The sequence below is a fragment of the Pongo abelii genome, chromosome 2 (assembly GCF_028885655.2).
Source record: "Pongo abelii isolate AG06213 chromosome 2, NHGRI_mPonAbe1-v2.0_pri, whole genome shotgun sequence".
NCBI classification, from domain to species: domain Eukaryota; kingdom Metazoa; phylum Chordata; class Mammalia; order Primates; family Hominidae; genus Pongo; species Pongo abelii.
This window is the reverse complement of record NC_085928.1, coordinates 143,412,203-143,436,277: the sequence shown is the minus strand read 5'-3', so window position 1 is coordinate 143,436,277 and position 24,075 is coordinate 143,412,203. Positions and strand designations below refer to the sequence as shown.

The 24,075-nt window shown below is 51.8% G+C and overlaps 2 protein-coding genes across 2 annotated transcripts in view; both read left to right on the top strand.

The window, feature by feature from the left end:
* The window catches only part of SLCO2A1 (solute carrier organic anion transporter family member 2A1), a 97,265-nt gene extending 79,011 nt beyond the window's left edge, over nt 1–18,254 (top strand). The window contains exons 7-14 of the mRNA XM_054552655.2: nt 2,023–2,101; nt 2,294–2,458; nt 3,544–3,733; nt 5,724–5,889; nt 8,232–8,395; nt 12,484–12,548; nt 15,085–15,208; nt 16,150–18,254. Coding sequence (XP_054408630.1) covers nt 2,023–2,101; nt 2,294–2,458; nt 3,544–3,733; nt 5,724–5,889; nt 8,232–8,395; nt 12,484–12,548; nt 15,085–15,208; nt 16,150–16,267 — 1,071 coding nt within the window. The 3' untranslated portion in view covers nt 16,268–18,254. The remainder of the gene's footprint in view (nt 1–2,022; nt 2,102–2,293; nt 2,459–3,543; nt 3,734–5,723; nt 5,890–8,231; nt 8,396–12,483; nt 12,549–15,084; nt 15,209–16,149) is intronic.
* A 3,878-nt stretch (nt 18,255–22,132) lies between these two features.
* LOC100446304 (uncharacterized protein C3orf36) lies at nt 22,133–22,739 on the top strand. The gene has a single exon (XM_024245140.2). The coding sequence runs from the start codon at nt 22,190–22,192 to the stop codon at nt 22,685–22,687; it is 498 nt and encodes a 165-aa protein (XP_024100908.1). The 5' UTR covers nt 22,133–22,189; the 3' UTR covers nt 22,688–22,739.
* Nucleotides 22,740–24,075: the final 1,336 nt, after the last annotated feature.

Sequence of the window (24,075 nt, the reverse complement as noted above, 5' to 3'; positions counted from 1 at the left end):
TCCCGTGCCATGTTAGCATCTCAAGGATCAGGAGACCTCCAGGGAACAGTTTGGGAAACACTGAGCTTATCTAAATTGAGCTAAAGAATTAAGAGCCAATAAAAGCCAAGTCTGCGACCTGGTACAGTCAACTTTTACTTTTAATAGGGCCTATTAGTGTTTGAACCTGAAAAACTGAGTAGGAAGGGATTCCTAGCATTGAAGAGTGTGAGGGTGGCTGAGATTGGAGCATATTTTGAGCAGAGGACCTTCCAAGCATCTTCCAGTCATACCTACTGGGGAAAGGAATCAGGGAAGGATGAGAATGGAGAGCAAGGAAGAGAAGTCTGGGTAGGGGCTTGATGTTAAGCTGAAGGGTCTAAAGATTGTTCTAATTCCATGAAGTTCTGGAGCACTGCAGTGACTGGGTGGCCACTTGGATGGCAATATGGCAGCTAGGTTGAGTTTAGGGGGTAGGGAAGGAATGGAGGCTGGAGATCTGAAGAGGCCAGTGCAGAGACCAGGTGAGAGATGGGGAATGCAGCAATGGTTGTCGGAGAGCTGGGACAGGGCAAAGATAAGGATAGACATTCCTAGGATGGATGCCCAGAAGTGCTCAGCAGTGAGCTGGCTTGGAGGAGAAGAAGGAGCTGAAGTTTATGCCTAGGCTTCAAGTCCCAAAATAGAGCTCAATGTTTGACAATGAGGTATATAAAATCTAGGCCCAGACTGGGGGAGAGGGGCAGGGGTGGGAGGACCTCAGCTTGTCTTGGGGAAGAATTTCAGACGTTGGCTACACATCATGCAGGTGCTGGGGTCAGGCAGACCTGGGTTTGAATGCAGCTCTGCTACTCGTAAACCAGCTGAGTTGGCCAGGTGTGTAATCTCACACTTTAGGAGGCCAAGGCAGGAGGATTGCTTGAGTCCAGGTTGAGATTGGTGGGTAGGGAAGGAATGAAGTTCAAGACCACCCTGGGCAACATAGCGAGACCCCATCTCTACAAAAAATTTATTTTAAAAACTTAGCTGAGCATGGTGTTGGGTGCATGTAGTCCCACCTACTTGGGAGGCTGAGGTGGGAGAATCACTTGAGCCCAGGAGTTCAAGGCTGCAGTGAGCTATGACTGTACCACTGCACACCAGCCTGGGTGACAGAGTGAGACCCTGCCTCTAAAAAAATAAAAATTAAAAATTAAAAACAATGAACTAGCTGAGTGATCTTCGCCAAGTTTCTTTGTTCCTAAGCTTCCTCTTCTTTACAGTGCTCCAGCTAATTAGACTAGCGATATGGGAAAGAGTTGTGAGGAATGAGACAAAGCATATGAATACTGGGCACGGGCCCAGCAGAGAGTAAGCACTCAGTGAACGGGAGAGCCTATTCCTAGCGATGAGTTCTCAGCAGGATCCTAATGCTGTCAGAGCCCAGGGGCCTTGCATCTGAAAGGTAGTTCAGAGCTGCAGGGCCTTAGGCTGGAGCTGACAAGGTCCGAAGAGGTAGGAAGGTTCCCTGGGGTTGTATACCCAAGAAAGTGCAGGTAAAGGTTTAGGACAGAGTCTTGAGCAGCACTCACCTTTAGGCTCAGGAGGAAGCAAGAATCCCAGAGAGGAGATAGAAAGGGGAGGAGGGTGGGGCTGGAAACAGATGGCATTCTAGACCAGAGTGTCCCAGAAGCCAGTATCCCCTGGAATCTGAGGATAGAGGAGAAGCGTAGCCATGACAGATGGGGGTGGGGGGTGGGGTCCAGGAAGACACCTTTGGCAACAGTCATGGGAAAGTTAGATATGAAATAATATGCCCACAGGTATCGTGCGAGGCATTGGCATAGATGTGTTCTGATTGTCAGCAAAAACACCAGGCTCATGGAAATGCAGGTGCTGTTTGCTTCAAGAGAGCATTCTCTGGATGCCCTCCCATGCACACACGCCTGGGGTGGCTCACCTCCACCCAGCCCTGAGCCTCCGAGGGCAGAGACTCAAGGGCCCAGGGAAGGGTGGCTACAGTGAGCCTGGGCCGTGAACACTTACCCCTTTTATTGCCTTCAGAGGGCTCCTGCCACAGCAGATGAAGCAAGAAAGTTGGAGGAGGCCAAGTCAAGAGGCTCCCTGGTGGATTTCATTAAACGTAACTGACCCTGCAGCCCTGGGTGGGCTGGCACAGTGCGGGGGAGGGGATAGTGGCCAGGGGGACCCCAGCCCCTGTGGTGTTGTGTGTGGTAAGGGGCAGTAGAAGCAGAGGGCCTGTAACTGGCCCATCCCCTAGGTGTGCCTGCAGCCTAGGGGTTCTGCCAGAGCCTTGACGGCGGTCTGTTCACAGGGTTTCCCCGAATCTTTCTGAGGCTCCTGATGAACCCGCTCTTCGTCCTGGTGGTCCTGGCCCAGTGCACCTTCTCTTCTGTCATTGCTGGCCTCTCCACCTTCCTCAACAAGTTCCTAGAGAAGCAGTATGGCACCTCAGCAGCCTACGCCAACTTCCTCATTGGTGAGCCCAGAGGGTGCTGCAGGATCCGCAGGGCTTGCCTGGGCCAGGAGGCAGACACTCCAGCCACCCATCCAGGGATGGGTGCAGGCCAGACCGGACACAGGCAGGGGCCGGAGGAGGACTGCCCAGGAGAAAGAATTTTAAGGACAGTTTTCCTGGTTGGCAATCTAGAAAGTTCTTGGCAGATTTCTGACTCCTATCCTTCCAGTCAGGAGTGGGTGGAGGCTGGGGGCTGCCTTCCTCCCTGTAAAGGGGCTGGAAGTCTGACAGCTTCCCAAAGGCCCTGACATCATCAGGAACAACACAGGAAAGAGGGAAGGTTGAATTTGAGGTTAGATAAAATGCCTCCTGGATTTTCTCTTCTTCCCCAGGGACCTGAATATATTTGCTTTGGTTAGAGAGTATATGGTCCAGTGATTCTCAACCCAGGCTGCACCAGAGGCTCCTCTGGAGAGCTTTACAAAACACAGATGCCCAGCCCTACCCCAGGTTAACGAAACCAGAATCTCTGGAGGTGGGGCCCAGCAGTAGTATTTTTTCAACTGTGTTGAGAACTACAGATGTGGTCCCATCAAGTACCCTAGGAAATCACTGGGCCCAACCCACAGGTGAGTTTAACCACATGGAGTTGGCAAGGTGATCAGTGCATGAGATTTGAGGTTGACTCCCATGCACCCCCTGGCTGGTCCTTGGCTGTGGCTTTAACCCTCTGGCCTTCCATCTCTGACTGGTACATAGGGGTCATCACTCTTGTGTTGCTAACCCCATGCAGTCCCATGCAAAGAAGCCCCGTGGAATGAAATGTGCTTAATAAATGCATATTCAACCCACATCTCTTAAGCTGCAAGAACCCCACTTCTGTATTTTTGGTATAGGCAAGGCAATCCTGTCTCAAGATATTTCTCTAGATGTGCCTGGCAAGCAGTAAATGCTCAATTAATGTCAGCTATTTCGATTACAATTTAACATACCAAATGTTCCTTCCCGAAGCCATGCTTCCTTCTCAGTGATCCAGCTCAGTGTTTGTAGCCCACATGCGGTCCCAGGCCTGTGCACCTGGATCACCTCCTTCTTTCCACTTATAGGTGCTGTGAACCTCCCTGCTGCAGCCTTGGGGATGCTGTTTGGAGGAATCCTCATGAAGCGCTTTGTTTTCTCTCTGCAAACCATTCCCCGCGTAGCTACCACCATCATCACCATCTCCATGATCCTTTGTGTTCCTCTGTTCTTCATGGGATGCTCCACCCCAACTGTGGCTGAAGTCTACCCCCCTAGGTAATGGGAATAAGGGGTAGAGAGATCTCCTTTGCTAAGGCCAGGACCTAGATCTGGCTGTTATACATCTTCCTTCCTGCTTCCTTAACTCTCTTCTCTGCTGTACACTTTTTTTTTTTTTTTTTTTTTTTTGAGACAGAGTCTCGCTCCGTCACCCAGGATGTAGTGCAGTGGCATGATCTTGGCTCACTTCGAACTCCACCTCCCAGGTTCAAGTGATTCTCCCAGGTTCAAGCAATTCTCATGCCTCAGCCTCTCGAGTAGCTGGGATTCCAGGTGTGCACCACCACACCCAGCTAATTTTTGTATTTTTAGTTGAGGCGGGGTTTCACCATGTTGGCCAGGCTGGTCATAAACTCCTGACCTCAAGTGATCTGCCTGCCACAGCCTCCCAAAGTGCTGAAATTACAGGCGTGAGCCACCCCGCCCGGCCTACTTTTGATCTGATCTCTCACGTGGCAGCTTAGAAAATCAGGTCTTGAATGGTCTGCTCCATTATAAGAAGAGATCAAAGGCTCTTACTGGGCCACCAGCAATCAGGGTTAGAGTTCTGTTTTCTTAAGAAGCACCAAAAACTAATTTGTTTGATTTCAGGATGAATTTGTAGGGCTGTGAGCCACAGGAACCAGGAAATAAGCTATGTTTAGCATCAGCTCTGTGCTGGCTAGAATTTCAGTTTCATTGAGCTGCTGAAGAGAGATGAAAGGAGACTTGAAAAGATCGGGAGAAGAATAATGAGAGTGATGGCAGACTTGAAAAATTAGGGCAGGTGAGGAGGAGGGCAGGTAAAGTCTGCCTGTTGGTTTGCAGACAGCAATATGGGTCACAGTGTTAACTTTGGCTTTATGTTCAGGAAGAGCTTCAGAGCCCCGTGAGGGGGAGGAGGCCAACCAAGGGGCATTTTTTCTTTCCTGGGTGCCACCTGTCAACAAGCTTCTTTTTAGACTTTGCCTAATGAAGTTGCAACATTTGGAGATGCTGTACCTTTCAGCCCCGGTATTTTCTCTTTTTTTTTCTTTGAAATGACCTCCTCTGTCTTTGGTGGGTGAAGGAGAGAAGGGGTTTGGAGGAAGGGAGGGTTGCTCGGGGTAGGGAGCTCACCCCTGGTCTGTACGGCACTTCTGCAGGCTGACTGTGGATTGAGAAAAGCCGAGAAGCCTTTGGGCCTTTTGGCAGCATCCACCGGGAGTTTAGCACACGGCTTTGTCCTCAGACAGGCCTGGACTGTATACCAGTGCTCCTTACTAGTTGGGGGAAGTTACTTTGGTTTTCTAATCCACAAAAGGCAAATAATTCACTGTAGACTCGTTGTGATGATTGTGCATGTAAAGCCCCCAGGCACAGTGCCTGGCACATGAGATGAACTCTCATTCGTATAATTATACTAGTGAAATATCTGGACAGTGGTTTGTCAGCCCCTTTCCCAACCCTCCCCAAAGAAGGTCATGAAGATCAGATACTGGGGAACAGTGGGAACAGTGAGATCAACCAGTGAGATCCACCAGTGAGATCCCTCTGGTTGAAGCTCAAGGGGATGGAGTAACTCTGGACAAGGTCTACATTAAGCCAGGAGACAGACAGCAAACTAAATCCTGGATTGCCTCAGCAGTCCCGGACACAGTTTTTCAGGCTGAAGAAGAGGGAAGGCGAATATTGTCTGTGACCTGCCCGTTGCAGCTGCCCTTTCTGGTTGGTTGGTTGTCTTGACGCCTACTGTGGCAGGGGATTCACCAGCCAGGCCTTCCCAGCGCATAATTAGCGGATTTGGGCTCCCAGTGGCAGAAGAAATGGAGAGATGCCGTGACCACTAAACAGTGGCAAATTCACTGTTGGCTCCAAGGCATAATTCAGATCCCAGGGTGGCACTGGCCCAAAAGAAATAAAGATGCACAGACACACTCACCAGGCCAGGAACTCACACTGGGCTGGAGTGTAGGGTTTTTCTTTGGTCTTGCTTTGTTTGACTCCCCGTTTCCTCTTTTGCTGGCAGCACATCAAGTTCTATACATCCGCAGTCTCCTGCCTGCCGCAGGGACTGCTCGTGCCCAGATTCTATCTTCCACCCGGTCTGTGGGGACAATGGAATCGAGTACCTCTCCCCTTGCCATGCCGGCTGCAGCAACATCAACATGAGCTCTGCAACCTCCAAGCAACTGGTAAGGGCAGCCAGGGTCCAGAGGCAAGAGGAGCCCCACAGGATCTTGGAGCTCGGTGCATGCCCTCAAAGACTGTTTCTCGGCTCCAGGATAGGCGGGGCTCCACACACACACTCATTACCAGCATCCTGGCCTTCTCTGAGCCACATCCAACTTCTCTCTACCTCCCTACCCTGGGGTCATGACCAGATGCTGACAGCCCACAGTCAATTAAAGACTGGCCGATGTCCAACAAATTCACATTCTTGAGGCCTAACTGCTCAGAGAAGAAACCAGTCAAAGCACTCCTTCAGCTGAGGCCTTTGAGCCCCATCCTGAGGGATCCTCATGGGCATCTCTGGGTCCTGCAGGCTGGCCGTGGCCCAGATAAATCGAGGGCATTAGGCTTCTGTGACATGGACCTGGAAAGGTAGAGCCAGAAGCAGTAGCTGAGGGCATTTGGTTCAACCCCTCAGCTCCCAAGTGTGGCCACATGGCTGGCCTGAAGTCATGCAGCTATTTCGGGCTGACCTGGCACTGGAACCCAGGGCTCTGCCTCAGTCTGGGGCACTTCTATTCAAAGCCATGTATCTTCTGGCCACCAGCCTTCCACTTGGGCAACCTCCATTCACTGGACTCACTTGGCAAAGTACAGTCCTTTTTTCTGTGGCTCCACACCTCCTAGGATCAGCCAGCAGCAAACTGACTTGAGTCATTTGTTTAGTTATTCAATAAACGGAACACTGGGCACAGCCGTGAGTGCTGAGGATGTGATGGTGAACCCATCAGACAAGGTCCCTGTTCTCATGGAGTGTGCATTCTATCAAATCAACACACAGGATAATTCTAGAAAGTAACCCATGCCATGGAAGGACTTAATAGGATGGAGAGTTCCCAGGGGCCTCCGGGAGAGGGTGACATTAGAACTGAACAACCAGAAGAACAGAATTCTATGCACACCAGGAGCAATGCATTCCAGATAAAGGGAGCAGCAAGTACAAGTCCCAAGGGCATGAATGTACTGGGCATGCTGTAGGAAAGAAGAGAAAAGGCCGGGCTTGGTGCTGTAGGAGGAGTGTCACACCCAGCTGGCCAGGGAGCAGGCAGGAGCCACAGCCAGGCAGGCCAGGCTTAGGAACTGCTGAGCAATGAGAAGACTGTGCAGTTAGCGTAAGCTAGGAACATGCCTTATTCCCTTAAGCCTGTATGGAGGGGATGGGCAAGGCTAGCGCCTACTTACCAACCTCCTCTGAAAGGACAGGGCAAGGCTGCTGCCACTGCCACCTCTGCGGGCAAAGGAGCGTGGCTCCCAGGCAGAGGAAGGACAAAGAACTTGGACAAGATGCTCTTTGAGTTGCCTTCCAGTTGTGGTGGCTTCCGTGGTTTTCTTATCTTTGTTAACTTACCTCTGAGTCACCTACTTCCACAAATAATCTTGGCAAGTTTCCCATAACAGCATGCATACCTCAAGACAGAAACCCATTAGCAAAATATCAAGAAAAAAAATCAGTAAATTATAAAGAAAAAAATCTCTATTTAAAAAATCCAGACTGAGGAAAGTAACAGCAATATTGTATATAACTAACTTTGGAGTTTCCTAGGGGCCAAGTGAAGAGGGTGCATAATTACCACTGTCAGCAGAAGGAAACATACTAGTCCATTAGTTCCAATATTAGTCCTGTAACTGCTTGGACACTGAAATTGTCACAGGCTGGGCCATCTGACAAGGGCAGCAAAGGAAGGTGAAGACCACCAGACAAGGGCAGTGGCCACCAAAGTGAGTTGGACAACAGTATTGAGCCATATGGACTTGCAGACTTGAGACAGGGGCCTCCTCTGGAGTCCCTTCTAGGCAGGAGTTCCTTTCAGGCAGGGAGCTCCAGCAAAGGCCTGACAGAATCAGAACCCAGGGAATTCCACCGTGTTCCCACTGCCCTCCTACTGCTTATGCCTCCCTCTGCAATAAACACACAAACAACAAAAACAACAATCTGCAAAACCACCACTGCTGGGCGCGGGGGGCCTGGCCCAAAGGAGAGCCCTCCTGGGCCCCTGGCTCCAAGCTGGGGGTTGGAGGCCTAGCCTGGCAGTGTTCCTGGGCATCCAGAGGCAGATGTGACTTCTGGAGGAGCCCAGCCCATCCCAGAAGATGGTTTCTGTTGCCCAGTGACAGAGGTGGGACCCCTGGGGCAGCGTGAAACTCTCACCTGGCCTCAGGCTCACCCAGCTTCCCTGGGAACCAGACCCAGAGGACACAAGGGTTGAAACCTAAGTCTCCAGCAAGAGCTGGTGCAGATGTCTGAAGTGTGTGAAAGTGAAATAATAACAAATTTTCCCCTTTTTCTCTCCCCTTCCTCTTCAAGATCTATTTGAACTGCAGCTGTGTGACCGGGGGATCCGCTTCAGCAAAGACAGGCTCGTGCCCTGTCCCCTGTGCCCACTTCCTGCTCCCAGCCATCTTCCTCATCTCCTTCGTGTCCCTGATAGCCTGCATCTCCCACAACCCCCTCTACATGATGGTTCTGCGGTGAGTGGCAAACCTCTGTGAGTCTGGGGCGTGGCTTCTCCTTCCCCACATCTCCCTTTGACTTGGCGCCTAGTTGCCTGTTTCTCATCTCTCCCCCCCATTTTCTGGCCCTCAGAGTCCTTTGAATGACAATGTGCAAGGTTCTTTTGCTGAGGGGAAATAATACTAATGGCAACAGTGCTGGGAGCCCTGCCCGGGGAGGCTCTGTGCTGAGCTCCTCATTGCAGGGCCTCATTCAGTCCCACAGCATCCATGTGACACAGGCCCTGTTGGCACCTCCACTCTGCACATTGGAGGTTAAATCACAAGCCGAGGCTGGGCGCGGTGGCTCATGCCTGTGACCCTAGCACTTTGGGAGGCCAAGGCGGGCAGATCACCTGAGGTAAGGAGTTCAAGACCAGCCTGGCCAACATGGCAAAACTCCGTCTCTACTAAAAATACAAAAATTAGCTGGGCGTGGTGGCTGGTGCCTGTAATCCCAGCTTCTTGGGAGGCTGAGGCAGAAGAATCACTTGAACCCGGGAGGCGGAGCTTGCAGTGAGCCAAGATTGTGCCACTGCACTCCAGCCTGGGTGACAGAGTGAGACTCCGTCTCAAAAAATAATAATAATTAAAAAAAAAATCACTAGCCTAGTATGGCAGAGCCAGTGAATGGCTGAGCCATGTGCTGAAGCCAGGCTGCCTGGCTCCACACCATGGAAATGCCTGTAGGTTTGCTTATTTTAAAATCCTAAAAGAAATGAGAAGAGCAAAGAGAATTTAGTTGGATGCATAAAACCAAGGCAAGAAAATGTGGAAAGTTTCAGAGTCAGAGTGAGGGCTATGGAAAAGGATGAAAATGAGAAAATCCCAGTATGATTGGCTCCAGGACCAAGTCCCCAGGTCAGGAAGGGAGCGGCTGGCCAGAGCTGGAGGGGAGGAGCGGGGTGTCCCGTTACAGCTGGCAGCTGGCAATGAATGCCTCTGAGGTTTTCACTGGGAATGACCCACTCTTCACCTCACTGGCTGCAAGGAGAAAACAACATTTGTACCAAATTCACCTAACCCACCCCCACTGCCCTCCCTCCTGTCCTCACTCACCTCGCAAGCAGAGAGGGCAAAGACACAGGATTTGGACTCCCGGTGCCAGGATCAAAGTCCCTGCTCTGCCACATACTGGCTGTGTTAGGGTGTTGCCTAACCTCATTGAGCCTCAGTCTCCTTATTCATGAAATGATGATGATGATATCGACCTCAAAGGGTTGGTGTCAGGATTATATGGTAAATTGCTTTGTAAATATAAGGTGTTCTACATATTGGTTAATTATCACTATTAATCAAATAATAATAACAATAATTCACAGCTAGCTAGGTGTCTGTGACCTATTTTCCCTAGAAGTCTAGGAGAAAAGGAAGGAACAGATGCAGCCACTTGTTGAGATCTGGGATTTTACCCTATTTATAAGTGAGCTATCAAGTTAGCGTGAAAGCTATCAAATCAAACTACTATTTCAAGGATGCTGGCAGAAGATGTGAGACTCCTGGGTCAAAGACAAAATACTTTATTACAGCACAGAAAGCAGCACAAAACTTAGGGTGTGTCAGTTATCCTTGCCCCCCAAATCCTACAGGGGTGACACAGAGAGGCCCAGGTGTACACTTTGCAAGAACACTGAGCATAGAAGAGCCACCACTTCTATGGTGAGCAGTGAGCACCGCTGCTCCTGGTCTTAGAGGAAACGTTAACTCATGCCTCAGAGTTGCTCATTGCAACTACAACCCTGAGAAATGGCGCAGGAAAACAGTAGTCAGGACCTTGCATTTTGAGCTTACTCAGCAAGAAGGTGCAGGGATGCTTGGAACCCACGGCGTGTTGCCTCCCTTGACACCACTGTCACCCCCTTCTCTACCACTCCCCATCCTGCACATTCAAAGCACTGACACCTTCACCTGAGACTCTTCAGCGGGCTTCCCTTCTTGCACCTTGGGTCAGATGGACCACAGTGGACCCTCCAGCCCTGACATAAAACTACATGAGGCCATGATGAGGAGACGGCACAGGGTAGGAAAATCTCCCTGGCAAGTCCCTATGCAGCAGGAAGAAGGGCAATCCCTGTCAAATCACCTCCCAGAGGACTCCTGTGAAACCCTAGGTACAAGGAGGTCATGAAGAACAGAGCATCATTTCAACCACAGGATGGGCTTCTCTAGAAAATCTCTCCTTTCTAGGTTGAGTTGGGGTAGGGGGTGGAGAGGAGGCCCCAGGATCCCACAACGATTTAAAGATAAATCCCACTAGGAAAGATGACAGAATTGATGCTATTTAGTGTGAAGAAGGAGAGGCTTAAAGATGACTTTGTAGGCCGGGTGTGGTGGCTCACACCTGTAATCCCAGCACTTTGGGAGGCCGAGGTGGGTGGACCACCTGAAGTCAGGCGTTCAAGACCAGCCTGGCCAACATGGCGAAACCTTGTCTCTACTAAAAATACAAAAGTTAGCCGGGCGTGGTGATGGGCGCCTGTAGTCCCAGCTACTTGGGAGGCTGAGGCAGGAGAATTGGTTGAACCTGGGAAGCGGAGGTTGCAGTGAGCCAAGACTGAGCCACTGCACTCCAGCCTGGGTGACAGAATGAGACTCTGTCTCTGAAAAAAAAAAAAAAAAAGATGACTTTGTAGGTGACCCAAGCATTATTTATGAGTCCTGGCCCCCAATTAGCCATGGGAACACAAGCTGGAAGTGAAGGCTAGCTGAAAATGTGGAAGAAGAAAGAGAGGTCAGAAGGCCAGCTTTCATTCAGGGCCACATGGGACAGAGACTAGAAGGGGCCCAAGATCTCAATCAAAAGCCAAATTGGGGTGGCCAAGTCCCACTTCATTGAGAATCTAGGGGAGTCTGCCCAGGGCAAGGGCCAAGACAAGGCAGGTATCTATTATGAACTGGACCACCAGAGGGATCTGTAGACACAACAGGATTTGAGACACTTTGCATTTGGGGAGTCCCAAGGGGTGCCTCTTCCCCTGCCCCAATGAGTATTTGTCTCACTGGGCCATCCCTCAGGAGGGCTGGGCAAAGGTCCCTTTCCAGTTTGCTAGAGGAACTGTGATGGTGGTGGTGAAACAAACCATAGGTAGAGGCCTGGGGATTACTTCTGAGCTCCCTTCCTCACTGTCCCCTAGTATTGAAGGTTCTTCCTGACAAGCACCCACCGGGAGTGTGTGTGCTCAGAGCACAGAGAGTCCTGGAGTCAAGTCACTCATCAGGTGCCTCTGCCGGCCAGCTGCTGGCTCCCCACCTTGTGTGGAGGTGTCCTCCCTCTCTCCACTCCCTAGCTGGGATGGCAGGGCCGTCCCCTGCTCTCTCTGAATCTCCTTCCTCAGCCAAACACATTTTCCTCTCTTGAAGGAAGATGGTTAGGGGCAGGACCAGCTACCTAATTCGCAGGACCTATTGCAAATGAAAATGTAAAGCCCCTGGCTCAAAAATTAAGAATTTCCAGACAGCTGCAGCAGAGCATTAAGCCAAACGTGGGACCTTTCTGAGGGTGGAGTTGTATGCACACACCCACAGAGCTTTTAGCTGTGCACAGAAGCCTGCAGCCCAAGGGCCCTAATTACACTTTGCAGCAGGGCTGTCTTTTACTGGTATAAGACATTCTGTGGGAGTTGTTCAGACCTGCTGCTATCAACACACCCGCAGCATCCTTCTCTCCACTCCTAGCCTCTACTGCCCTCTGCTTCTTGAAGGGGGCTCTGGGCAGCCCTGAAAATCACACAGACCGGTGGTTCTCAGTGGTGCATCAGAATCTCCTGGAGGTAAAATACAGATTGCTGGGCCCCATCCCCAGACTTTCTGACTCAGTAAGTCTGGGGTGGGCCTGAAAATCTGCATATCTAACAAGTTCCCAGGGGATGCTGATGATCCAGGGACCACACTTTGAGGCCACTGATGTAAAGAACTAGAGCATTCAGCCCAGGTGAACCCGGTCACTAGAGGGCTCGTCAGGCCACATGAGGGCTGGTTCTGACCCACTCTGAGGCTGGCTGCCCCTTACCCAAGGGATCGTGCAGCCCTGAATCCTCCCACTGCTGATTTCCTGTCTGTCTTTTCAGTGTGGTGAACCAGGAGGAAAAGTCATTTGCCATTGGGGTGCAGTTCTTGTTGATGCGCTTGCTGGGTAAGTGTCTAAGACCCCTCTTCCCAAAAAGTGGCCGCAGGCAATGAGGCATCCGAGGGCTATGGGTGCAGGGTAGCGATGGAGGAAGCACCATCTCATCTCCATGGTGAAGAGAAGCTGTGCATAATCAACGGCAGATGCCAAAATCCATGTGGACGGTTTCCCAGATTGCTTGAGGTTAGGAAAGACTCCATCTATGGCATTCATTCCTAACTAAGTTATGTAAGAAAAATGAAAAGTGAACACAGCTGAGAATACCTAATAGAGTGTTAAAGGCAGGTATTTTTAAATCCTTCTCCCAAAACTCACTGTAGGAACAAAACTTTGCATTCCTGCCAAGCCAGAGCAGCGGCTGAGCCCAGCCCTGGCTTCCTTTCCATTTTACAAAATTCACTCCCCCTAAAACTATTCAGCAAAAGTTTCTTCCATGTGGGGCCCTCTGCTGGTGAGTCCTGCCTGCCCTCAAGCAGTCCAGAGCCCACCAGAGGAATGTAGCTGTGCACAAGTGATCAGCAGTGCCCCAGGGGAGAGTGAGCTGCTTGAGGCAGCAGGGGTGCTCTCCCGGGGTGCCTGGGCTGAGGGCTGGGGGCACAATGCAGGCCCGTTCCTGAACTGCTCACACTGGCTGTTCCTTCTTGACATATCTGTGCACTAGACTTAACACAGGCAGTAATAGGGAGATCCTTGTAATGACAGGCACACAGTAGTAAAGGGACCTAATTGAACTGAGGATGTGTTAATTAAGGGTGCAAACTACAGAGGGGAATATGGAGACTCCAGCAAGAGGAACTTCAGTTACTATAAGGTATCGTTTCTGACCATAAATGCTGAAATAATGTATAGCCCACTGTGCCTCATTACCCAGGGGCCAGGTCAACACCACACCCTGCAGTGGCTTCCATCCCCATTTTGAGATGTGTTGGTGATGTCTCTACTGGGGCCAGGTGAGCGGGAGCCCTTGCTGAGCCCAATCCAACCGCAGGCTAGGAGAAGTGTTTGGATGATGGGAATGAACCAGCATTTTCAGTGGGATTTCTTGTTCCTCTAGTCCCTGCAGAGCCCCTTCAGACCCTGTTCCTGCTGCCTGCATTATAAACACAGAGGAAGCAGGGCGGCAGGATCTACCTGTCCTCCCAGCAGAGGCTCTGCTGTCATCAGAGCTCCTTATTTTCATTTATAACTTAATTTTCTCTAATACTTCTGCTGGGAAAGAGACCTCACATTCCTCTCAGCCCATCCAGCACCTAGGTATAGGCTCTAAAGAGCCCTTTCCTGCTTCCTCCAGCAACCTTGAAAATGACGTTGAAAACAAGGACTCTCTTGGACTCTCTCGTACTGCTTGAAGGACTCGCTGCTTTTGTTTTTCCATTTGAGCTCAGATAACTCAATGTGGGACCACAATGAGAAAACCCAGGCCTGGAGGGGTTCCATTTATCACCCAAGAACACAGTCCACCCTTGGGTAGGAAAAAGGACTTCCTATTACAGGTTTTAAATTACCTATTGGGATTGGGTTGACAATGTTTCTGGACTTTGCTTCTACATAAGGAAGTGTCATATATCACTCTGTCTGGCCAGTTTTCATCCCCCTGTTCACCTGGAGACTTGAGAGTGAGCAGGATCTGAGTAGAGAGGCTTCTTCTTGGAGTTTCCCACTTGTGGGCAGCGCCACAAGTGGAACATTGTCTGTCTTTCTTCTGGAAGCAGCTGCTCACAGGGCCCTAAACAAAGTCTGGGAGGCTGTTCTCAGCACCACAGTGCTGAGAATGGGATGGGCCAGCCTTGGTGTAAATCCTGGACAAGCGCCTCCCCAGTCCAGTAACTGCCTAGAGCTGTAGCTAGTGGTACACTACCCACAGGTAGTGTGGTGTCCGGAATATTAGACAGCCAGGAAGGCATAGCCCCTGCCGAGCCAAATCTTAACACTCAGCTGCTGGGAAGTTCAGGGGCCCAGAGCAGAAGCTCTGAGAAGCCAGGTATTGGGAGGTCTGCAGAGGGGTGTTGTCTAATCCAATAGGGCAGCTTGGTGTGGTAGAAGTACATGGGATTCGAACCTCCATAAACCAGGGTTCCAAGTCTGGCCTTGACTTCTCTTGGCTGTGTTACAGTGTCCCAGCCAAGAACCCCTTCCTCTTCACTAAAAAGTGGGCACGCACACCTCGGGGCCAGTGTGAGGACCTGAGAAGTCGATGCCTGGAGAGCCTCCTGCCACACAGTGGAGGCCCGTGTATCTCCACTCTGAGCTGATCTCAGGAGAACTATGTTGGATGTCTGAGCCGGCATCAAGGTGATCCCTGTGACTTACTCTGCCTTGAAAGAATGGCCCAGGTCCCTTTTCTCTTCTAAGCCTTCTGGTGAAAGAGAAATTCAGGCTTCACTGAAAGCTATTCTGCTTTCCAGAGTCACTGTGAGTCCTATGGGTATGGCAGAGCCGTTCTCATATATGTGAACTGTGTCGGGGACTTGGCTCCCACATCCCTGCTGGACACCTCTGCCTGCAGTTCCACCTGACCAGGGCTTTCTGAACCCTCTTCCAGCCTGGCTGCCATCTCCAGCCCTCTATGGCCTCACCATTGACCACTCCTGCATCCGGTGGAACTCGCTGTGCTTGGGGAGGCGAGGGGCCTGTGCCTACTACGACAACGATGCTCTCCGAGACAGGTGAGGGCCCATCATGTATGTGTGTCCCAGAGCCAGTCCCTGGGCTTGAGATGACAGTAGTCATATGCCCAGTGGCTACTGTGGGGGCTATCAGGCTTCTGAGGAAGAGAACATGAAGTGCCACCTCTGCGGCCCTGCCATGGACAGGGAGCAGGAGCTACTATAACAGGCATTTCAGGGCTCACAGGGAGATGTCCAGGGACTTCCATGACCCGAAAGCCCTTGGAAGGGGCAGCAGACCCAGGGACTTCCCTGACCCGAAAGCCTTTGGAAGGGGCAGCAGCAGAAAGAAGGGGCGGGGATGGCTGGAGCCCAAGGAAGAGGCCATGGCTGTGGAACAATGGGGGGCAGCCTCCTGCTGCTCAGAGACAGAGGGGGCAACATCATGGCTCCTGGCAGAGTCCAGGGCAGGGGGACCAATCTGCCTCAATGGGCCAAGTCCAGCTGCAGTGCTATTGGGTTCTGCACCCCTTCCAGCCACCTCACCGGCTGCCATCGTCATATGGCCCAGAAACCACAAGAAGGTGGGCTTGAGGGGACTGGGCAGGGGCTGGAAATGGTAAGGGAGTGGCAGAGAAGACCACAAAAGGGACAGGCCAAGAGGGCAGTGAGAAGATGCCCCTCTCCTTCTGGCTGTGCTTGGAGGACAGGACCGTCCGGGGGTGGCTGGGGCAGCTGGGTCACCTCTGGCCGTCTGGAAAGAGCCAGTGGAGGGATGACGAGCCCTGGATTAGGAGTCCCATGCCAACTCCCTGCCTGCTTCCCTGCAGCTTTGTTCCCTTTTGGGTCAAAGAAATGAGGAAAGTGATCCCCACCTGGATGGTGCCCACACCCTCCGTGGGCCAGCGTGGGAATGACGTGGTTCTTCCCAGTGATCCTGATCCTGGGATGTGGGCTGCAGGGCCTCCTCCCTCACCAGTCCTGCCTCCTCCTGCCCACAGGTACCTGGGCCTGCAGATGGGCTACAAGGCGCTGGGCATGCTGCTGCTTTGCTTCATCAGCTGGAGGGTGAAGAAGAACAAGGAGTACAACGTGCAGAAGGCGGCAGGCCTCATCTGACCCCACCTCGGGCCACTGCCCTGCTCCAGAGAGTGGACCTTGCCTCTTCCACACCTGCCTATATTCACTAATGTTAACACGTCATTTCCTTTTTGTATTTTTAAACAAGAAAGAAAACCCCAGTCCTCATTTGCCTTCCCTACCTCCTCCTCCCAGAGTCCTCCCCACAGTTCCTAAGGGCCACTGTGCACCTGGACTGTGTGGGCCAGAGCTGGGGGGCTGAGTCCTCCCTGGCCCCTTGGAAGAAGCCCCCAGATGCCCAGGCTCATTTCAGTGCTGGGTCCTCCATTGAGGATGCCCACTGAGGCAGCCAGGCCCCTCACCAGCCCTGGGGGGAATCCTAAACGGAGAGAGAAAAAGGGTATCTGCCCTTCTTGCCAGGCAGCTCCACTCTCCCGCTGACTGCCCATACCCTGAAGAGCGGCAGGGGTGAGAGGAAGAAGGAAGTGGCTGAGTTATTAATAGCCAGAGCCACTGGGAGACTGGGGAGACTGGCTGTAGCCCCCTTCGCACCTGGGTTTGGCATCAGCACAGACTATGGGAGGGGCTGGCTCCCTCCCCCTCAGACCCTCACTTCCTGTACCTAGAGGCCATTCTGGATGCTGCCATGTTGGGAAGTACAGTCTCTGCCCATTACCTGCACGCAGGCACCAGAGCAGGGACTGAGAAACCCCGAGGATGGGTCATCTAAGTGCTGTCCATATGAACCCTGGACTTTCTGTCCTTAGATCCTCATGTTATCCCTGTCTTTCTGGGGTACTTTTCAAACTGAGAAAGCTACAACACAGTGAAGACCCAAGGAAGGCCTATGAAATGGTCCCGATGCCCAACCTCCCACCCCTTCAATGTGGGGACGAGACCCCCTCATCTCAGAGTAATGGGAAGAACCTCCCACATCTCCCTGGCAGCAGATGAGGTGGCTTCACATGCACCTCCCCGTCTGGACTTCAGCCTGTATTCCGAGGAGTAGAGAGGCAGAAGAGATGTCAGCAAAGCAAGTGATGAAGCAGAGTGGATGTCCACTGTCACCAAGCTGGATGGCAAGCTGCGGCCCACAAAACAGAGCCAGTCAGGTTGGCTTTCCTGGTTTCAGACACGCTCATACCATTCCCATTTTCTCAGCCTCTCCCAAACCTTTATTCTCACTGCCTCCAGAGAGGTGGGTACCTGGGTTGAGAGACGCAGCTGCTATGTGATAGATGTTGAGAGACAGAAGCCAGTGAAGGAGGCCATTCATCAACAAATATATTTATCGGAGACCGACTTTGTGCAAAGCAGTGCTAATACAGGGTTCTCCATGAAGCTTCCCTCAGCTCGTACCTCACCTCCCTCCATTTACATTAGGGCCTTCTCCCGGGGTGTGCTCAGTGGGCAGTGTGGGACTCGGGGTGTGGGAGTTAGTGAGAGCAGGAGGAGAGGTGGGGACAGTAAGAAGCCACAGATTGGCATGAAGGATCCAGACCTGACTATCCATGCCATCCATGGCCCCCAGACTGACTCTGCACCTGGCCCTTTGCCAGACAGCTCTGTCTTACCACGTCCTCTGGAATAGCTGGGCATGGGTCATGGCCATTCATGACCCTTAAGTGCCACTCTTCTTGGAAGACCCCCTCCAGAAGCATACTGGAAGCCACCTCTGGAAAGGCCTCATATGGTGATATGCCAAAATATTTATGTCAATGTCCAAACAAAGTCCAATGCCATGAGACTGAAGTCTTTGTGGAAACCACTGTTACAGACAGGCTTATTTCCAAAGCCACCTCATTTCCAAACATCTCACTCAGGAAGGGAGGCTCAATGTAACCTCAGGGGCCAGTTTTAGCATTTGAAATGGTTCTGCTTGGAAAATGATGCCCTGCAACTAACCCTGGTCTTTCCCACGGCAATTTAACCACATTTGGAAGGCACTGCCTTCAGCTAAGTTTATGAACAATGAATGCCAACCTTCAGGTTCTAGAAGATTGGTTGCACTCCCAAACCTTTATTCTATTATATTACTATTAAAATATTCTAATTTTGCTATTGAGGTAACTTGGTCATGAATTTATGTTGTCATATACATCTGTCAGAGAACAGACAGCGCCTACACTTTTTTATTTTATTTTATTTTATTTTTGAGATGGAGTCTTGCTCTGTCACCCAGGCTGGAGTGCAATGGCACGATCTTGGCTTACTGCAACCTCTGCCTCCTGGGTTCAAGCGATTCTCCTGCCTCAGCCTCCAGAGTAACTGGGATTACAGGCCTGTGCCACCACACCTGGCTAATTTTTGTACTTTTAGTAGAGACAGGGTTTCACCATGTTGGCCAGGCTGGTCTCAAACTCCTGACCTCAAGTGATCCTCCTGTCTCAGCCTCCCAAAGTGTTGGGATTACAGGCGTGAGCCACTGCGCCCTGCCAGCACCTGCATCTTGTAAACAGAGGAAGTGCTCATGACATAGACCCCAGGGGCCCATGGCCATGGGGATTAGAGGTAATGCAACTGTCAACCCATTAGCCTGGTATCAGGCAGGTACCAGACACTGCTTATTCCTTCAGTGAAGTTCTGCTGGGCTCTGAGGAGGCCGGATCACTGCTCTTGGGTTTATATCCAGAAGTGGAGTTGGACGCAAACAGCTAAGTCCGTGGCACAAGACAGAATTAATATCATAATCAAATTGATCACATGGTCACAACCAGTACTACTACTCCCCAGAAAATCGTTCTTCTCAGCTGTCAGCAGGGAATATAATAGTGTCACTTTCATTTCACTTCTAGAGCAAAGCTTAACAAACTTTCTTGAGTGTGTGACACTCACAGAGGCTGTTGCTAAAATGCAAATTACCAACACCCTCCACCCAGCCCCAGCGTCTACTTCTGTGGGTCTAACGGGGACCCAGGAATGGCTCTTTTAATGGTCCCCTCATGAGATTGATGTGGGTGGTTCCCAAATCCTGTGAGGTGGGCTGTCAGTGCAATAGAGCCTGGGGTATGCCCATTTGTGCTTAGGCCACTGAGAAATTTATAGGCTTGATAGGCCTTTGGTATGTTCAAAGGTGAGTGAAGGATAACAAGTGAAGAGATGCCTGTGAATCTGATTTTTTGGATGGCTGCAACCAAGAGTCAATGGGCATGAAAAACAATCCAAGAGCTCACATTTATATGAGGCCCTTATCAGTACTGACAGAGACATTCTCACTTCACAAGCTTGGATGTGCAAAAAGAAAAAAATCACTTATTTCTTTACATCAGTTATTGATTTCAAACCCCCCATCCTGCTGTCTGGCTGGAAATTCAATATCAACCATGCTTGGGTCTGGCTCCTAGAGCCATCTGAAGGTCCTTGGATGCCTACGCATTCAAGGGTGCCATTGTGGGTCTTTGGTCCCTTTCCCATTTGAGGCTGTTTAATGGCCCTTCTTCTCACCTGAGCCTGGAAACCCTACAAAGCCCAGACCCCAGGGTTAGGCCCACCTCCCTGTGCAGACTCGCAGCTATGCCCTCTCCTGGCCCCAGTCCTAGGAAGCCCACTCCTCTGCACCACTCCATCTCCCTACAGAATCCAGCCCCTCAAGGGCTGAACAAAAAAGCCAGAAAAGGAAGAGTGTGCAGGAACCTTTTTTATTCCATCCTTCTTTGGCCTTTCTTGGAAAAAGCACAAATACAGTGATAACTAAATACCATATCTCTATCAATTATGCTTTGGCCCAAAGCCCTTTGGGGTGATCCTCCATGATGGATGCCCCATTTAAAGGTGAGGAATCTGATCCTGAGGAAGCAACCATTGTGGCCAATTTCACATAGATAATAGCTGGCCAGGCCTAGACTCAAACCAGGCTGTCCACCTCTCTCTGGTCCAGCCCAATCACCCCAGCTGAGTCATTCTGAAGAGTCAGCATGGACTAAAATGGTGGGGAGGCCCCTCTTTTCCCACTGATGTTCACTGGCCCATGGGAGGGAAGTGGGGGAATCTCTTGAGGGCCATTAAGGTGGGTAACAAAGGCAAAAGAACCAGGTAACAGTTCATTTACTTACCTTCTATTCAACTAGCAACAACATCACAACTATTCATTAAACAGGGCCAATTTATCCCTATAGCACCATGAGTTAAAGAGAGTTGTGGAGAAAAGAGACAAAGAGGGAAGGGTTTTGAGAAGAAAAGGCCCTGAGAATCCTGCACAGAGACCTTCAGGGGAACAGCTCCATCTGGTGACTGCTTAGCAGATTCTTGCTCAAGAAACAAAGCCATATTGTGATTTTATTCAACCACTCTCAAAGATGGAGAGATACAGTTAAGCTGGAGGCTGAAGCCAGTCAGTATCAAATTGATACTAAAATATTATATTGCAGCAAATCCAGAAGAAATACATCCTATCTTTCACAACCACAGGAAGTAAATACCTGGAAGAAAGGTCCATCTCCTGCCAGTAGCACCAGATACCAGATTCATTATAACCTTTCATCAGAGATTAAATATGGAAACAGATCCTGGAAAAGCCCTTGGCAAATCAAAAATGAGAGGAAGTTTTTCTCCATGGCATACCCTGGCCATTCCTCCACTCTCCCAGCCACATCGTGTCTCCAGCCCTGCTACAACTTGACAGCAATAATAATAACTAAAATGTGCACAGATCTTTACAGTTTACCAAGCCATTAACCCATTTAAAACACTTCTTTAATCAGTAAATCGGTGGGGAAAGGCTTGGCTATGCTGTGGTAACAGACCTCTCGAATCTTAGTCACTTGACACAACAAAAGATGATATCTCGCTCACAGAACCTGCGGTGATCTGGGTGACTCTCAGGTCAGTGGCTCAGTAGTGCCCCTCTACCTGCTCAGGGCCTGGAGGATTGACCTCAGAGCCCCCCCAAACAGTGTCTCAGTAACCCAGACTGTTTGGAACCTGAGGTACCTCCATTTCATTACAAGCTGCCATGATGGATGGGGCAGGGAAAGAAAGTCCTGGAAGATCCCGCACTGCTAAGCAATGCTTTGTCCCAAAGTAACACCCTTCACTCTGCTCCCAGCCTAGCTGCCACAAGAGTGGAACAGAATATTCTGTGTGCTCAGAAGAAGAAAGAGCAGATATGGTTGAGCACTAAAACCCTCTACTGTGGGTAGTGAACCTAGGTGGACACAGTTGCTCACCGGGACACTTAAACCAGCTTTGCAGGGCTGTTGGGGTCGGGAAGCACAGTCTGGAAAGATTTCCCAATGGAGGAAGCACCAATTGTGGGTCCCTGAAGCTGAGGGGATGATGCCCAGGCAAGGCCGAGGCAGTCTGCAGAGGGCTGGGGAGGTGGGAAAGACGATTTTGCTCAGAGGAGGCAGAGATGGGGTGGTGGCTGAGAGAGATGCAGGGTCAAGGAAAGGATGGCTTCAGAGGGGAGAGATTTGCTGGGGCAAAAGGCCACAGGATGGGGAGGCTGCGGGGTCCAAGAGGACAGCTGATGGAGCGAGACCCTGCGGGCAAGGAGGAGATGGGGTGACTCTCATGGCAGAATCGCACCAGAGTTCCCACAGCCCTGTGCGGCCGCTATGACTAGTCCCATCCTGTACATGGAGAAGACGAGGCCCCTTCCAGTTGTCCCTCTCACCTCCCTTGATTTATGTAGTACCTGATGTGTATAAGGACAAGCGGTGACAAACACATGGTCCCTACCCTTCAAGGACATATAATCCAGAGCTAGGACAAGACCTTAACACAGGGCAAAATACTAGTGCTCTGAGTTCATTTGATGAGCGATGGGAGAAGGGGCTTGATCCTAGCCACGCGGGAGAGACTGGAATTCAAGAGTCAAATGTGCTGGGAACGACTTTCTGGGCAAAAGGAATAAGCAAAGGTGTGCAAAGGTAAGGAAGCAGGAAACCTGTGCACATCCTGAGAACTCGCCGGCCAGAGGCCTGTGAAGGAGCGCAGTGGTCAGGCAGGAGAGGCAGTCGGATGCAGGCTGAGACCATCCTGGAGGGTCTTGAGGCTGGCTTACCCCAGGCTGTGAGTAGTGGGCTCAGCCTAGTCCCGGCTCCTGGGTTAGTGATCACGTGCCGCTCTGCCCACTCAGGGCCTGGAGGAATGGCCTTAGAGCCCCCACCAACCAGGCTCAGGAAGGCATTCCTAGCTCAGAGTACCCTCCTGGAGTCTACACTGGAAGGGGCTCCTGAGTGGGCCGCGCCACACCCCGAGGAGCAGAGGCGCAGTCCTCCCGCGTACTCCCAGCACACTCCACCCCTGCCCAGCACACCCATGGGGCCCCCACCTTGCTCACCTGGGGGGAACCACCCACTCTGCGCCCTCTCAGGGAGAGGTGGTGGCCGCTGCTCTATCCCCTCCCTCTCTTCCTCTTCCACCTTCTCTCTCTTCTCATCTGGGTGCTGGAACCCAAGCGTGAAACTGAGAGTCAGAAAGTCTCAGTCTCAAGGCAGAGCGGGGCAACTAATTTAAAACGGCTTCTACTCCGGCCCCCAGTGTGACGACTACTTCTCTTCGCTCTACAGGTCTATAAATGGGCCACAGTAGGCACCCCTTTTTAAATCTGTAAAATCCCTAAATCCATTAAAAGTGACTTCAGAGGTCCCAGATAGGGACCAACATTTGTTTAAACCTTTTCCTCATTACATCTCATGACCGCCAGCTTACAAAAGAGAGACTGGGGGTTCTGGACGAGACGCATGCAATCCCTTGAGTCCACATTGGAAAGGACAGAGGCAGGTGTCACACCGTTCCTCTTTGACCCGAACCGCTTGAATCCCAGAGTTTCAACAGCTCAGGTGGGTTGAAGGCTCAGAATGTACCAGACATCCGAAGCGCCTTACATACATTTGCTCCTTGAATCTTCACGACAGCCCTGTGAGATGCAATAATCATGCCATTCCACAGACGAGGAAACGGGCCCAGAGGACTGCGGTCTCGGCTCCTTTCCTCCGGCTTTCTCAGAGAAGGCGCGGAGGCCCCCGCCGGGTGGGCGAGGCGGGGTGGGCGGCCCCTTGCGCCCTGGAGTCGCATTCGGTCACCAGGGGGCGCCGCCCCTCCGCCGCGGCCCGGGGAAGCCACCCGGGGAGGCGCCACGCCCAGCCCGCCCACGGGACGCCCCCGCGGCGCCACAGCGAGCCGGGCGGGACTCCACCACCCGGCTCAGCGCGCCTCGGACAGCCCGCTTCCCCGCCAGGGCGCCCTCGGGCCTGCGGGGCTCCCCGTGCCCACCGCACGCACGCCTCCCCCTACCCGGAGGGCCCGGGGGCTGAGCCCACCGGCGCCTGCTCACGGGACACAGCCTCGAGAAAACTTCCTCTCTGCCACCCCGCGATAAAGCACCGTTTAGTCTGTTTATATTTTCTGCACGAAAGTGTATTAAACACGTTAGAGAACAAGGGGAGTAGAGGGTAAGGTGCCACGAGGCACCGAGAGGGCCCGCGGGCACACACGGCTTCCTCAGGCTCTCTGACCGGCCGTGGGCAGGGTGGTCCCCGGCCGTATTGTGGGGCCATTCGCACCCAGAAGCTGTCAGTCTCCCCACTGCGTCACTGGCACCATCTGGGAACCATTATTCAGCCACTGCAGGGGGCTAGGTAGCCTCTGCTTCCTCCTTCCAATTCCCAAAACCACCAGAGCACCTCCTGGGGCCTGGCCCTGAGATGGGCGTGCATGTCGGAAAGAAACTGTTGTCAGCATTTCAGGCACTGTCCACCCCAGGAAGGGGCAGGTACCCATCCCGTCACAGACTCAGGTACCCGGGCAAGCCGGGCACCAGGCCTATAGAGGTGAACAAGACAAACAGAAGGCAGACAGACAACCAAGAAAACATCCAAACTGTGGCTGCAATTGGCTGATCA

What these genes read in the sequence shown, in the direction of transcription:
- LOC100446304 (XM_024245140.2), top strand. Translation starts at nt 22,190, where the DNA reads ATGCAGGCTGAGACCATCCTGGAGGGTCTTGAGGCTGGCTTACCCCAG.